The sequence below is a fragment of the Vipera berus genome (assembly GCF_964194415.1).
Source record: "Vipera berus genome assembly, chromosome: 2".
In the NCBI taxonomy this organism is placed as follows: Eukaryota; Metazoa; Chordata; class Lepidosauria; order Squamata; family Viperidae; genus Vipera; species Vipera berus.
In genome coordinates, this window is record NC_138203.1 from 283011116 (window position 1) to 283025275 (window position 14160).

General features: G+C 43.6%; 1 protein-coding gene across 1 annotated transcript; it reads right to left on the reverse strand.

Moving 5' to 3' along the window:
* Window positions 1-2174: 2174 nt before the first annotated feature.
* On the reverse strand, window positions 2175-10978 carry LOC308661358 (uncharacterized protein; the record flags this gene model as incomplete). The annotated part of the gene is made up of 5 exons (XM_081316279.1): window positions 10305-10978; window positions 9751-9877; window positions 8091-8170; window positions 6547-6673; window positions 2175-3097 (listed from the first exon to the last, which is right to left on the reverse strand). Exons 1-5 carry the CDS (start codon window positions 10419-10421, stop codon window positions 2175-2177), a joined length of 1374 nt encoding a protein of 457 aa, XP_081172405.1. The 5' UTR covers window positions 10422-10978.
* Window positions 10979-14160: the final 3182 nt, after the last annotated feature.

Below are 14160 nucleotides of genomic sequence, written 5' to 3' on the forward strand. Positions count from 1 at the left end.
TGTCTCTGTGATGACTCCCCCAGGTGCTTCCCCACATGCCTCTCCAGATGTCAGTTTGGAGGAGGATGAGCCACTCTGGTGCATGTCAGGAGGGAAGGCAACTGATGATTATGAGGTGGAGACTGTGAGTCCAAGCGAGGTGGAGCAGAAGATGGGAGAGCTGAGAGTGATTCAGCCAAGACACAGCTGCAGGAGGACAGCCCTGAGGCTTCAGAGGGGGAAAGCATGCAGCTACAGCTGTTCAGTGATGCACTGCTTTCTCCACCTGAACTGAGAACATGCAGAGTGAAGAAAAGGCAGAAGCAGTGAAGGCCAGCCTGACTACTCACAAGGAGACAGCCTCATCCCTTGAGGAGCTGCACCAGAAGCTATTTAGCACAGATGGATTGGAGACCATATGGGAACGTGTTCATTTCCTAGCTGTGTGTTTCCTGGTTGTTGTGATTCCTGCCTTGCTTCGGACACCACGCTTTGACTTTTGACTCTTCTTGCCTCATGAACCCTCTTGTATTGCGGAACTGATTTGCCTGGTGGGCTTATCTTGTTTGGAAACTTTCAGGTGCCTTGTGGACTCATTGACCATTGCTCCATGGAGAGCATTGGTTTCTTTTTGACTGGATTCAATTGGGACAGTTCTGGGCTTTTGGTAAAGGGAATTGCTGGGGAACATTAATAAAACTAATAAAACACCATCACATGTGGGTGAGGAAACAGGACGGCACAGTATCCTGGTAATAAAGCACTTTCCCTTTTCTAATAAATTATGTGGCTTCTTCCCCAAGTGAATATTATTAAATGCTTAACTCGGAATCAAGCAAAGGGGTTGGGGGGAGGGATTTATATGTTTATCTCATTCATGTGGGCTTGGTAATGGGAGGCGAGAGAACTAATCATAGTGAAATTCTTTCCATGCTCCAGAAATGTGTACGGTCTCTCCCCCATGTGACTTCTTTCATGGATGCTAAGTTGAGACCTGAGAGAGAAACACTTTCCACATTTCAAGCACTTGTGTGGTTTCTCATCACTATGAAGTTGACGATGGGAAACCAGATGATTGCGCAAATGGAAGTTCATCCCACACTCTGAGCAGTTATACGGACTCTCGCTTGTGTGAGTTCTCTGGTGTCTACTCAGATGAGTATTCGAACTGAAGCATTTCCCACATTCCAGACGTTTGTAGGGTTTCTCACCCGTATGAATTTGGTGATGGGTGACAAGGGAGCTCTTGACGCTGAAGCTCTTTCCGCACTCTAAACATGTGTAAGGCCTCTCCCCTGTATGAATCCGTTGATGGGTTCTCAGGTGTGCATTTCAATTGAAACATTTCCCACACTCTGAGCATTTATAGGATCTATCCCCTGTGTGACTCTTCTCATGTGTGCCGAGGCTAGCCTTCGTGATGAAGCTCTTCCCACATTCCAGGCATTTGTAAGGTTTCCCCCTTGTGTGATTTTTCACATGGATAATAAGATGGGAACTGCGAAGGAAGCATTTCCCACATTCTGGACATTTATACGGTCTCTCCCCCGTATGAATCCTTTGATGAGAGGCCAGGTTACTGCTGACATTGAAACTCTTTCTGCACTTCGTGCATTTATACGGCTTCTCTCCTGTATGGGTCCTTTGATGGCGGCAGAGGTGTGTGTTTGAACTGAAGCACTTTCCACACTCATAGCATTTATAGGGTCTCTCCCCTGTATGGGTTCTCTGGTGCCTGCGCAAGTGGGTGTTTGAACTAAAACCCTTTCCACATTCTGAACACTGATAGGGCTTCTCTCCTGTGTGCGTGATCTGATGGGTAGTAAGAGAAGAACTCTGAGTGAAGCTTTTCCTACATTCCAAGCATTTATAGGGTTTTTTTCCCTGTGTGGGTTCTCTGATGCCTGTTAAGTTCAGCTTTCTGGCTATAGCACTTTCCACACTCCAAGCACTGATGGGGTCTCTCCCCTGTGTGAATTCTTTGATGCCTGTGCAAATGGGTATTTGAACTGAAGCACTTCCCGCATTCCATACATTTAAAGGGTTTTTCCCCCCGTGTGAATGATTTGATGTGTAATAAGCGCCGAACTCTGAGTGAAACTTTTCCCGCATTCTAAGCATTGATAGGGTCTCTTCCCTGTGTGGGTACTCTGGTGTCTACTTAACTGTGCCTTCTGAGTGAAGCACTTGCCACACTACAAGCATTTGTGCGGCTTTTCTCCTGTGTGAATTTTTCTATGTTTAATCAGATCGGAACTACGAGCAAAGCATTTTCCACACTCCGGGCATTTGTGCGGTTTCTCCCCTGTGTGAATCTTCCTATGCTTCACCAGGTCTGAACTGCCCACGAAACACTTCCCACATTCTAAGCACTGATAGGGTTTCTCCCCCGTGTGGATTTTCTTATGCTTCACCAGATCCGAGCTGCGAGCAAAACGTTTTCCACACTCTGGGCATTGATAGGGTTTCTCGCTGGTGTGAACCCTGTGATGAGAAGCAAGATTACTGCTCATGCTGAAACTTTTTCCGCACTTCGAACATTTATAGGGTTTCTCCCCAGTGTGAATCCTTTGATGTCTGCTCAAGTGCCTGTTGGAACTGAAGCACTTTCCACATTCCGAACATTTGGAGGGCTTCTCCCCGGTGTGAATCCGGTGATGCGAAGTGAGGTTACTGCTCACACTGAATCTTTTTCCGCATACCAAGCAGTGATATGGCTTTTCACCTGTGTGAATTCTTTGATGGATGCTCAGGTGTGTGTTGGAAGTGAAGCACTTCCCACATTCCAAGCATTTGTATGGTTTCTCCTCCATGTGAATGATTTGATGCATAATCAGAGCCGAACTCTCAGTGAATCGCTTTCCGCACTCCAAACATTTATAGGGTTTCTCTCCTGCGTGACCTCTCTGATGTCTCTCTAGATTTGTCTTCCACGTGAAACACTTTCCACATTGCAGGCACTGATACGGCTTTTCCTTTGTGTGAGTCCTTTTATGTGCATTAAGCTCTCCTTTTGTAAAGAAGGACTTTTCACACTGTAAGCATTTACATGGTTTCTCCTCTATGTAAATCCTTCCATGGGTACTCTGTTCTTTCTTAAGGACTTTCCACTCCTCACCTTGAGAAACAAGAAAAATGGGAAAAATCAATAAATATTCTTAACAAATAAAATAGTTTTATTTATTCGTTTTATTTATTCGTTATGATGATTGGATAACTAAAAGCACTTTGGAATTTATGGATCAGATTGCGTCATCTCAATCTAATCTCCAATATGACACTGTTTATAAGTGGCCTATATTTAAGATACAAATCAGATAACTGGTGTTCCGCTACCTGCTATATCCCACTTAAAATCAAAAGGAAATTCAAATAATAAGTTCTGAATTCTCAAATTCAAGTTACTGACATGTGAAAAATATGTTTATTCTTCTATGATTCATTGCTCCTGTTAAGACCTTTCTTATCTGCCCACTTAAGATATATTGTACAGAGGAGTGTTTCCCAAACTTTTTTTTTTCTTCCAAATCAGAAAGGCCTTTTGACAACTGTCCAGCTGGCGGATCCAGAAAAAGAAACTCCTGGGACATTATTCTACCAAGAGTATAAACTTTATTGAATAAACCATATTGGCACAGACGAAGCAAAACCAGCTCTGGGTTTTCCGTGCAAAAGCTAGCACAGTTATTTCCCCGTTTTCCTTGTGGGCCACCCATAGTCCATTACATCCACCAATCATTTTGTTATAAGAAACCAGCGAGCCATGCTAGTACACCTGCTTGATGCATCCTTGGGTTGAGCACTCTCTCACAGGAACAGACACTGCTCAGATGCAAGTGCCCCCAGCCTTGTATTCCCTCCCCCCCCTTTTGTTTGTGAAGCTGTGAATGAAGCAGAATGTAGGTGAAAGTGCAAATCAGTCTTGACAATGTAGGTAATATAGGTAATGGTAATGGTTCCCCCGCACATGCGTGCTAGTCGTTTCTGACTCAAGGGGCCGGTGCTCATCTCCGTTTCAAAGCCGAAGAGCCAGCGCTTGTCCGAGGACGTCTCCGTGGTCATGTGGCCGGCATGACTAGACGCCAAAGGTGCACGGAACGCTGTTACCTTCCCACCATAGTGGTCCCTATTTTTCTACTTGCATTTTTACGTGCTTTCGAACTTCTAGGTTGGCAGAAGCTGGGACGAGTAGTTAGATAGGTAGGTAGGTAGGTAGGTAGGTAGGTAGGAAGAAAAGGTAAAGGTTCCCCCGCACATGCGTGCTAGTCATTTCCGACTCTAGGGGCTGGTGCTCATCTCCGTTTCAAAGCCGAAGAGCCAGTGCTTGTCCGAGGACGTCTCCGTGGTCATGTGGCCGGCATGACTAGACGCCAAAGGCGCACAGAACGCTGTTACCTTCCCACCGTAGTGGTCCCTATTTTTCTACTTGCATTTTTACGTGCTTTCGAACTGCTAGGTTGGCAGAAGCTGGGACGAGTAACAGGCGCTCACTCTGCTACGTGGCACTTGGGATTCGACCTGCCAAACTGCCGATCTTCTGATCGACAAGCTCAGCGTCCTAACCCACTGAGCCATCGCGTCCCTTGTAGGTAATATATTTTAAGTCAATTTAAATGTCCTCATTGTGACTAGGTAATGGGTTCACATTAACCAAAGAAAGTCCCTATTTATACCTTTTTGAACAATCTCTCCAGATTTGGCAAGCACAGGTCTAAGGTATGCATGCATGATAGTGCTTCTCAACAGTGGCTCGGGTACTGTATAACACAGGCAGTCCTTGAGTTACGGTTGCGGCTGGGACCAGAAATCCAGTTGTAGGTCACTCCAAATGTAAATCGAGGCACTCACTTGACCTGTTTTTCAACATTTCTCACAGTGAACGACCTTGCCCATTAAGTGAACAGTAAGGTCATGAAGGGCACCCATTTTTCTGGGCAATTTTTGCTTGAAACTAGCAAAGCAAATTGCGTGTCATGGTTCTGACAGATGAAACTCTTCAAAAGAACTTTGAGGCATTGTTTACCTTAAAGAATCTTTTATTCAAGAAACAGAGCATCGGCACTACACAGTTGAAGCCAAAAACTGAATTCCCCCCGCTCCCCTGGGCACAAAGTATCAAAGCACTATTCCCTCCTCCAATTAACACTCATAAATCACATTTCCCCAATGAACTTGAAATGCGGGCTTTCTCCCCAACTCTCAACCCCGCCAAATCTTTATCGGCTCTAGGCTCAATAACCTTGAATCTCACGCTATGTTTAGTGTTGTTATGTCTAGCTGGACTCTCATTCATGTCCCCCCTCCCAGCATCATCTAACTCTAAAAGCGAAACAGAAAAGATAGCTACATTTCCATCTGTTGTCAAAGCAAAAACATCCGATGTTAGCAGCGTTGACATTGCGTTCGTGTGACTGTGGGACATTACAACTGGTCATAAAGACGAGCTGGTTGCCAAGGACCCAAAATCTGTCACATGACTGCAGGGAAGGAGTGGGGCTGATATTTTACAATAGCCGGAAATGCTTTACGGGCTGTAAAGTGTCTGTTCCAAGACGGTTGTAACTCCAAACGGTCGTAAGTCAAGGACTATCTACACTTCTGGGAGTGCTCTGATGCCAAGATGATTTGTGCTAATTGCTAAATTCTTACTTCGATGCGACTATATTCGATTTTGCACCCAACTTCATTCCATATAAATTCCTGTGCAATATTTATTAAACTGAAATAAAATTTGATAAATACCGATACCCATGAGGGAAAAGGTCTGATGTCAAAAATGAAACTTTGGCAGCAGCTACGTGTCTCTTATAATAATAATAATAATAATAATAATAATAATTATTATTATTATTATTATTATTATTATTATTATTATTATTATTATTATTATTATTATTATTATTATTATTATTATTATTATTATTATTATTATTATTTTATTTATATACCGCCCTTCTCCCGAAGGACTCAGGGCGGTGAACAGGGCAGATATATAAAAAATACAAAAATACAAAAGTTAAAAGAAAATTAAACATATGCCCAGCTAAAAACAGTAAATACAGATATTAAAATGACATAAAAACCCAACCCATCCCCCTTCAGGCCAGGCCTTCATTTAGTTATGCCATTAGAGTTGGGGGTGGGGGGGAAGAGATGTTGCTTTAAAAGTGTTTAGATGGAGAAATGAAACTTTTTTTAAATTCTGCTGAAGACAGTGAGAGCTTGAGCCATTTACAAGGACACTAAAGCAGGTGTGGAAGAAAAGCAGACGGTTCCCATAACAAAGAAAAATTGTTTACAGGGACTATGTGAGAGAGAGTGGATGGCTTGGGAGAAGAGACTATTGTTTAATTCTTTGATTTAGTGTCTGGGAACCTTTGAGTGAATTCTGCTTCGACAGTACTGTGCTGTGTATTCAATAAGCAGTAAGCATTTCAGAAGCGAAATGATCCCGGTGATTTATTTGGATTCTCAAGCTGGATGTTGCCATCTGAGAGGTTGAAATATTACACCTGTGAATAAGACCCTAAAAGGATCCATTTTTCCAGGAAAAAAAATGCAACTTACCTAGATAGGCCAAAATCCCACTGATCTCCTCCATGACTTCTCTGTGCAGAGCTTTCTGAGCAGGATCTAGCAGTTCCCACTCATCCTTGGTGAAATGCACGGCCACTTCCTGCAATGTGAACAGCCCCTGGAAAAAAAGGCATCATCATAGATAGTATAGAGACTGTTCTTTACCTAGATGACAGAACCATAATAAGAGCTGGGTATTAACTTCAGGAATTTAACACCCCATCCCCACCCCCGCAGTCCAGTTGATTTCAATCTTCTTGTGGGAAAACTTTTGACAGCTACAGACAAGAGAAATCCTTGTTCAGAAAGACCTAGTTGCCACTGGGCAAGATTGAGGCCTTTGCACTACGGTGCTGGAGAAGACTCCTGCGAGTCCTTTGGACTGCAAGGCGATCAAACCGGTCAGTCCTAGAGGAGATCAACCCTGACTGCTCTTTAGAAGGCCAGATCCTGAAGCTAAAACTCAAATACTTTGGTCCCCTAATGAGAAGGAAGGACTCACTGGAGAAGAGCTTCATGCTGGGAAAGGTTGAGGGCAAGAGAAGAAGCGGACGACAGAGAATGAGGTGGCTGGATGGAGTCACTGAAGCAGTAGTCGTGAGCCTAAATGGACTCCAGAAGATGATTGCCAGAATCCATTTATATCATATTCATAAATGTATGTTTAAAACATTGTTCCTGGATTCTGCCATCTCCCGAGGAGGAAGGAACGAATGTGTATTGAGCCTGTATTAGGCATTTCAAAGGAAAAGAGAAGCCTTTTGAACTCCACCACCAAGGAAGAGCCTTGGTGGAGCAGTGGGCTAATGCCTCCTTAAGTAACACCAGCTGCCTGCAATTAGTGCAGGTTCGAGTCCCACCAGGCTCAAGGTTGACTCAGCCTTCCATCCTTCCGAGGTAGGTAAAATGAGGACCCAGATTGTTGGGGGCAATTAAGCTGACTTTGTAATAATGCCGCTTGAGGTGTCCGAAAGCCCTAATAAGCAGGTATATACATAGAATGAAGGATATTGCTAAGCACATTGACTTGTGCTTTAGATTGTAAGCTGCCCTGAGTCTTCGGAGAAGGGCGGGATATAAATGGGATTTTAAAAAAAATAAAAAAAATAAAAAAACTGGGGGAACAAAAGGGAGGGTTAGGGGAGATAGCATCTGGCTTGTGTCAAGGAAGAGAGCAATAAACATAAAAGGTCCTAAGTTCCTTTCTCCCACGAGAGGGATGATACGAGGTAAATGATGGGGGGCTGACCAAATGGGGTTAAGGGGGGGGGGGTTGAACCGGGAACTCTTTATAAAGGTTTTAGTTTGTAGAACAATATTAAGTCCTGTCATAGTATGTCATAGTAAAGATTCCTTTTGGACTAGATTTGGCTCCAAGAGTTTTGTCTTCCTAAGACGTGGTTTGGGGTGGGTCCTGACAATGATAAAGGACAGGAAGGCCTGGAGGAACGTTGTCCATGGGGTCGCGATGGGCCGGACACGACTTCGCAACTAACAGCAAAGATTCCCAGAGAGCCTCTTCTCATTTTCCTTACCGCATCCAAAGCAGCAGCTGTTTTCCCGCCTTGAAAAAGAAGGGGCGTTTGAGTCTGTATTTCCAGCATTATCTCCTCACCTGCAAGAGAAGGGGCTGGATGTATTTATTTATGGAGGCAACGCCAATAGCTGCCCATCAATCTTGCATTCAGACTAGGTGGAACCCAGGGGGGTTAAAACTAAACAAGAACCGCAATATAAAACAAACAGCCAGAGCAAGCAGTCGAACACGTGCACAATGAACTAACTTCATCTCACTTTTAGGGAAAAGACTGAAACTAAACCAATCAACCAACAGGACTCATTTTATCTTCTCACCTCAGAGCCAGAGAGAAATTCAAAGCATTTGTGGTGTTTTTTTTAAAGAATGACTATTTCATACTGTAAGTAGTACTGTATATCACATCTCATTTTTGCTCTAGGCCCAGCAGACTCCTGCATTTATACTAAGGATCACCTTATAGGGGAGACGGGTAGCATAAAAATGATAGATAGATAGATAGATAGATAGATAGATAGATAGATAGATAGATAGATAGATAGATAGATAGATAGATAGATGAAAGAATATTAATAATAATAATAATAATAATAATAATAATAATAATAATAATAATAAGAAGAATAAGAAGAAGAAGAAGAAGAAGAAGAAGAAGAAGAAGAAGAAGAAGAAGAAGAAGAAGAAGAAGAAGAAGAAGAAGAAGAAGAAGAAGAAGAAGAAGAAGAAGAAGAAGAAGTTGGAAGGGACCTTGGAGGTCATCTAGTCCAACCCCCTGCTCAGGCAGGAAACCTTATACCATTTCAGACAAATGAGTGTCCAGTCTCTTCTTAAAAATGTCCAGTGTTGGAGCATTCACCACTTCTGGAGGCAGGTTGTTCCACTGATTAGTTGTTCTAACTGTCAGGAAGTTTCTCCTTAGTTCTAGGTTGCTTCTCTCCTTGACTAGTTTCCATCCGTTGCTTCTTGTCCTGCTATCAGGTGCTTTGGAGAATAGCTTGACTCCCTCTTCTTTGTGGTAGCCCCTGAGATATTGGAACACTGCTATCATGTCACCCCTCACTCTTCTCTTCGTTAAACCACACATACCCAATTCCAGCAACCGTTCCCTATATGTTTTGGCCTCCAGCCCCCTAATCATCTTTGTTGCTCTTCTCTGTACCCTTTCTAGAGTCTCAACATCTTTTTTACATCGTGGTGACCAAAACTGGATGCAGTATTCCAGGTGTGGCCTTACCAAAGCATTGTAAAGTGGTATTAGTACCACTTAGTACAAGAAAGGAAGAAAGAAAGAAAGAAAGAAAGAAAGAAGAGAGAGAGAGAGAGAGAGAGAGAGAGAGAGAGAGAGAGAGAGAGAGAGAGAGAAAGAAAGAAAGAAAGAAAGAAAGAAGAAAGAAAGAAAGAAGAAAGAAAGAAAGAAAGAAAGAAAGAAAGAAAGAAAGAAAGAAAGAAAGAAAGAAAGAAAGAAAGAAAGAAAGAAAGAAAGAAAGAAAGAAAGAAAGAAGAAAGAAAGATTTTATTAAAAATAAATTCAGGTTTTAATTACAGGTTAAGAACTATATTTTTCTGTCTCCCCTTCTCCCCCTGCCAAATCAAGATAATCATTAAAAAAACTCAAAGGTGAGCAATAGCCAACTGTAACAAGGGACCTTACACCTTACCTTTTAAAGAAGAAGCTCTCCTTGTCTCCAACTGAATTTTCTTTCCAAAAACCTTTGGCTTGACCATTGTTGAAGCTTTTTCTCGTTCTAGGAAGTTTGGGACTACTTCTGTAAATCTTTTCAATTCCTGGAAAAAATGGGGATAAAAGAATAGAATCAAAACTTAGAAAAGGAATGAGAAAAGTTATATTGGTTTTTAACTCCTCCCCCTATTATTTTTGTAAATAACTCAAGGCAGTTAACATGAGTAATACTACTTCCTCCTACCCTCTCCCCACAACATCAACCCTGTGAGGTGGGTTGACTGGCTAAGGTAGAACTAGAACTAGACACCTTTCATGCCTAAGGTGTGACTAGAACTCACAGTCACCCAGCTGGTGTTCATGCCTAAAGCAGGACTGGAATTTACAATCTTCTGGTTTCTCATATGGTGCCTTAAATAAATGTTTTATGGTCTTGGAACAATTCCCCTTGGACGACTAAAACAAAGCTGAGTGAACAACCGAGAATTTCATGATTTTAGCCACTAAATTGGCAAAAGTACATTTTTCTACCTGTTGGGTGTCCTGCTTCTTCTCTTCTGCCAGGGTTGAGAGGAATTCTCCAGCCAGGGAACTTGGATTTGGTCCCATCTCCATGTCTGGTGGAAGGATCCTCCTGAAATCCACCATGGGAATCTTTGTGTGTTGTTCTTATTTCAGCCTCTTATTGCGTAGAAGGTCTATTTGGCCAGAAATGCTTTGAGAGCAATAATTCTGACAGTGTTGGTGCTGTTTGTCAGGGCTAACTGCATCCTTTTCCACCTTCTTCTGAACTCATTTGGAAAAATTGTTCTCAAGGGGATGGTACCTTGTGTCTTCCACTTCCTCTAGGAACAGGTCAGTCTTAGATCTTCCCTTGAAGGATGCTTTCAGCAGAATCACAAAGAATCTCAGAGCCAGGATTTACTTATTTGGAGCTGCTATCAAATCCTACACATTCCAAGTCATTCTCTAATGAAAGAATATGACACCTGATCAGGCAGAATGGCAACTGTAAATTTCAGCGTGTTCACACAATCCTGCTAGTAGACCCACAAAGCTCTTAACCTCTCTCCTTTCTTCCAGGCACTCCAGAACAGCAACTGTAATTCTTTCCTTCCCATTTGCAGCCTCTACGTTCTCCTTTCTCCTATCCCTTATTTGTCAAGCCACTCCAAACCAGCCAGAACACCAGAAGGAAGCAGTCAGCTACTTGAGATCCTGGAACTAGCAGTGAGCTACTAAGACCTTTAACTAGAAGACCAAAATTGCCACTTTGGAATCGTTTGCTGCTCCAGGGCACTCAATGGTGGCATGTCTTTTGAGGCAACGGCTAATTGGATGAGTTGCACCGACGGAAACATTAACCGTGTTACCAAAATGGCATATGCAAAGCTAGTTATCTGCAGGGTGCCTGCTGGGTAGCAGTTATAGTCAAAGTGGACATAGAAATAAGGATTCAGAAATAGTAGAGTGATTGCAGGATCCAATCTGGGTTGGTCAGCGGGACCAGGGGCTTTGTCTTCCGAGTTTTCAGACTCGTGCTGGTGCCCATCTCCAGGGAACTTCTGGCGAGTGAGTTGTTGTGTGTGTGATATTTATAGTGCCTGTTGTATGTGACTTTTTAAATGTTGAGTAAAGAGATCATCAGTAAGAGGAATATCTAGAGTTAAAACAAAAAAAATTGTTTTAACTGTTCTAACTTGTAAATATGAAGTGCTTTTAATTCTGTGTGTGACCAGCCATACGCTAAATAAATAGAGTATAGCATCTCCAGCACTTCCATTTTTGTAATTATAAAACATCCCCGGGTGCTTTAGCTTATATATAAGGCAGTTTAATTTTTTAAAAATTTAAAAATAAAAATAAAAATTGTGTTTAATGGGCACAATATCTCAGAAGTACACCAAAAAGGCAACAGAGAGTTTCTGCCTAGGAAAAAAACCCAGAGAGGGAGACACAAATGATTTGTTGACGCTAGTGGGAAGATGTGTCTACATGCGCGGCTACGTACGCATTTAAGAAGTTACGTGTGCAATGGTGTGTAATTTTTCACCTGGGTGCGTGATCATTTGCAGGTGGCACCAGCATTTGTCCCAAGTGGAGTCTGCAAGCTGATCCAATCGACTTTGAGCAGGATGGGGCTAGGTCAGGGGTCAGCAACCTGAAACAGTGAAAGAGCCACTCAGAACCGTTTCCCTCACAAAAGGAAAAACTGGGAGCCACAAAAAATGTGTGCACATGCGCGTACATGCGCAGAACAGGGTTTGACTGAAGAGTGGAGCCAAGGTGAGATATGCACCTACCCTGCATATTTGAATTGATTGGTTGAACTTTTTTAGTCCCACTTTTTTTTGGACTGTACATGGCAGAGGACTGGGAGCCGCAGGAGACGGCTGAAAGAGCCGCATGCGGCTCCAGAGCCGCGGGTTGCAGACCTGTGGGCTAGGTGAAGGCTTGGAAGGGAGGCCACCAGGAGATGCCAGGGCTGCAGAGACCATAACTAGGAAAAAGCAGGCGCATCCCAGAGGAAGGCGAACCGTCTTTTCTACCGCTGCCATGGAAAAAAAAAAACCTCCCATCGATGGTCCATGTAGTCGCCGGGAGTCGAGCTTGATCGGAGGTCCAGACCAACCCCGATGAACCCTAGAAGGGAAGGCTGGAGATTTCACCGGAAGTGGCGGCTGGGGAAGGACCGGAAACGAGCTCTGCTCTCGGGGGAGCCTCTCTCTCTCTCTCCCCGCATTTCTTCTCCTCTTCGGGCTCCTCCCGAGGGATATCGAGACGGCGGCAGCCGCAGCAGCAAGAGCAGCCAGGAAATGAAAGTAGACGGAAGAGGGGCTGTCATTGGACGACCCTCCTTCTGCCGCTCTAGGAACCTGCTTAACCCTTCTGAGCCCGAGGAGCAGCAAGCCAAGTCCGCCTGGGGGGGGGGGGTTCTTCATTGTAGTGCTGGCTTTATTTATTTTCTCTCTTATTGCGATGCTTTAAAAAGATACTCCCATATTGTTGGGGGCAATTAAGCTGACTTTGTAAAAATGCCGCTTGGGGTGTGTGTGAAAGCCCTAATAAGCAGGCATACGCCCTGAGTCTTCGGAGAAGGGCGGGATATAAATGGAATTAAAATAAATAAATATACATAGAATGAAGGCTACTGCTAAGCTTGTAAGCCGCCCTGAGTCTTCGGAGAAGGGCGGGATATAAATGGAATTAAAATAACTAAATAAAAAAAATATCTGCAAGAGCAAAGATAGGGGGGACCTATTCCAGAATAGGGAGCCTTTCATGGGAAAATGATGATTATGATGATGGTAGTGGTGGTGGTGGTGGTGGAAGGGACCTTGGAGGTCATCTAGTCCAACCCCCTGCTCAGGCAGGAAACCCTATAACCAGGGGTAGGCAACCTCGGCTCTTGTATGACTCATGGACTTCAACTCCCAGAATTCCTGAGTCTGGCTCAGGAATTCTGGGAGTTGAAGTCCATGAGTTATAAAAGAGCCGAGGTTGCCTGCCCCTGCCCTATACCATTTTGGACAAATGGCTGTCCAGTCTCTTCTTAAAAACTTCCAGTGTTGGAGAATTCACCGCTTCTGGAGGCAGGTTGTTCCACTGGTTAATTGTTCTAACCGTCAGGAAGTTTCTCCTTAGTTCTAGGTTGCTTCTCTCCTTGATTAGTTTCCACCGGTTGCTTCTTGTCCTGCCTTCAAGTCCCCCCTCGTCCTTCTCTTCATTAAACTAGACATCCCCAATTCCAGCAACCGTTCCTTATATGTTTTAGCCTCCAGTCCCCCTAATCATCTTTGTAGTAAACCAGTTTTGAGCTGGAGAACACACAGACCAGGATTCTATGACTTTTTTTTTGCCAATAAAACATCTGTATGGCTTTTGTCCCAAGTGTATAGTATGATGAACCAGAAAATATTAAAGGCATTGTTAATTACATAGGTTCCTTGATGTTTGTGGAGGCTACATTTCAGAGTTAACTTCTTGCCCTGCAGACCATGGAGATTTTCCCAAATCCATGACAGAAGCCCCTTTTCATCTCATTTATAAAGGACCTTGAATCTGAGGGATATTTAAACATACGCCAGATAATTTGCCTCTTAGCAGTATCAATCCTGGGTCACGCAGGGGTTTACCTGACATTCTTATAATCACCCACTATCAAGGCTTTGTTTTGCCGCCACCACAGACCGATTCCCTGCTTCTCACTAAAAATAGCAATAGCACTTAGACTTATATACCGCCTCACAGTGCTTTACAGCCCCTCTCTAAGCAGTTTACAGCGACAGCCTATTGCCCCCAACAATCTGGGTCCTCATTTTACCAACCTCGGAAGGATGGAAGGCTGAGTCAACCTTGAGCCAGCGAGGATCGAACTGCTGGCAGT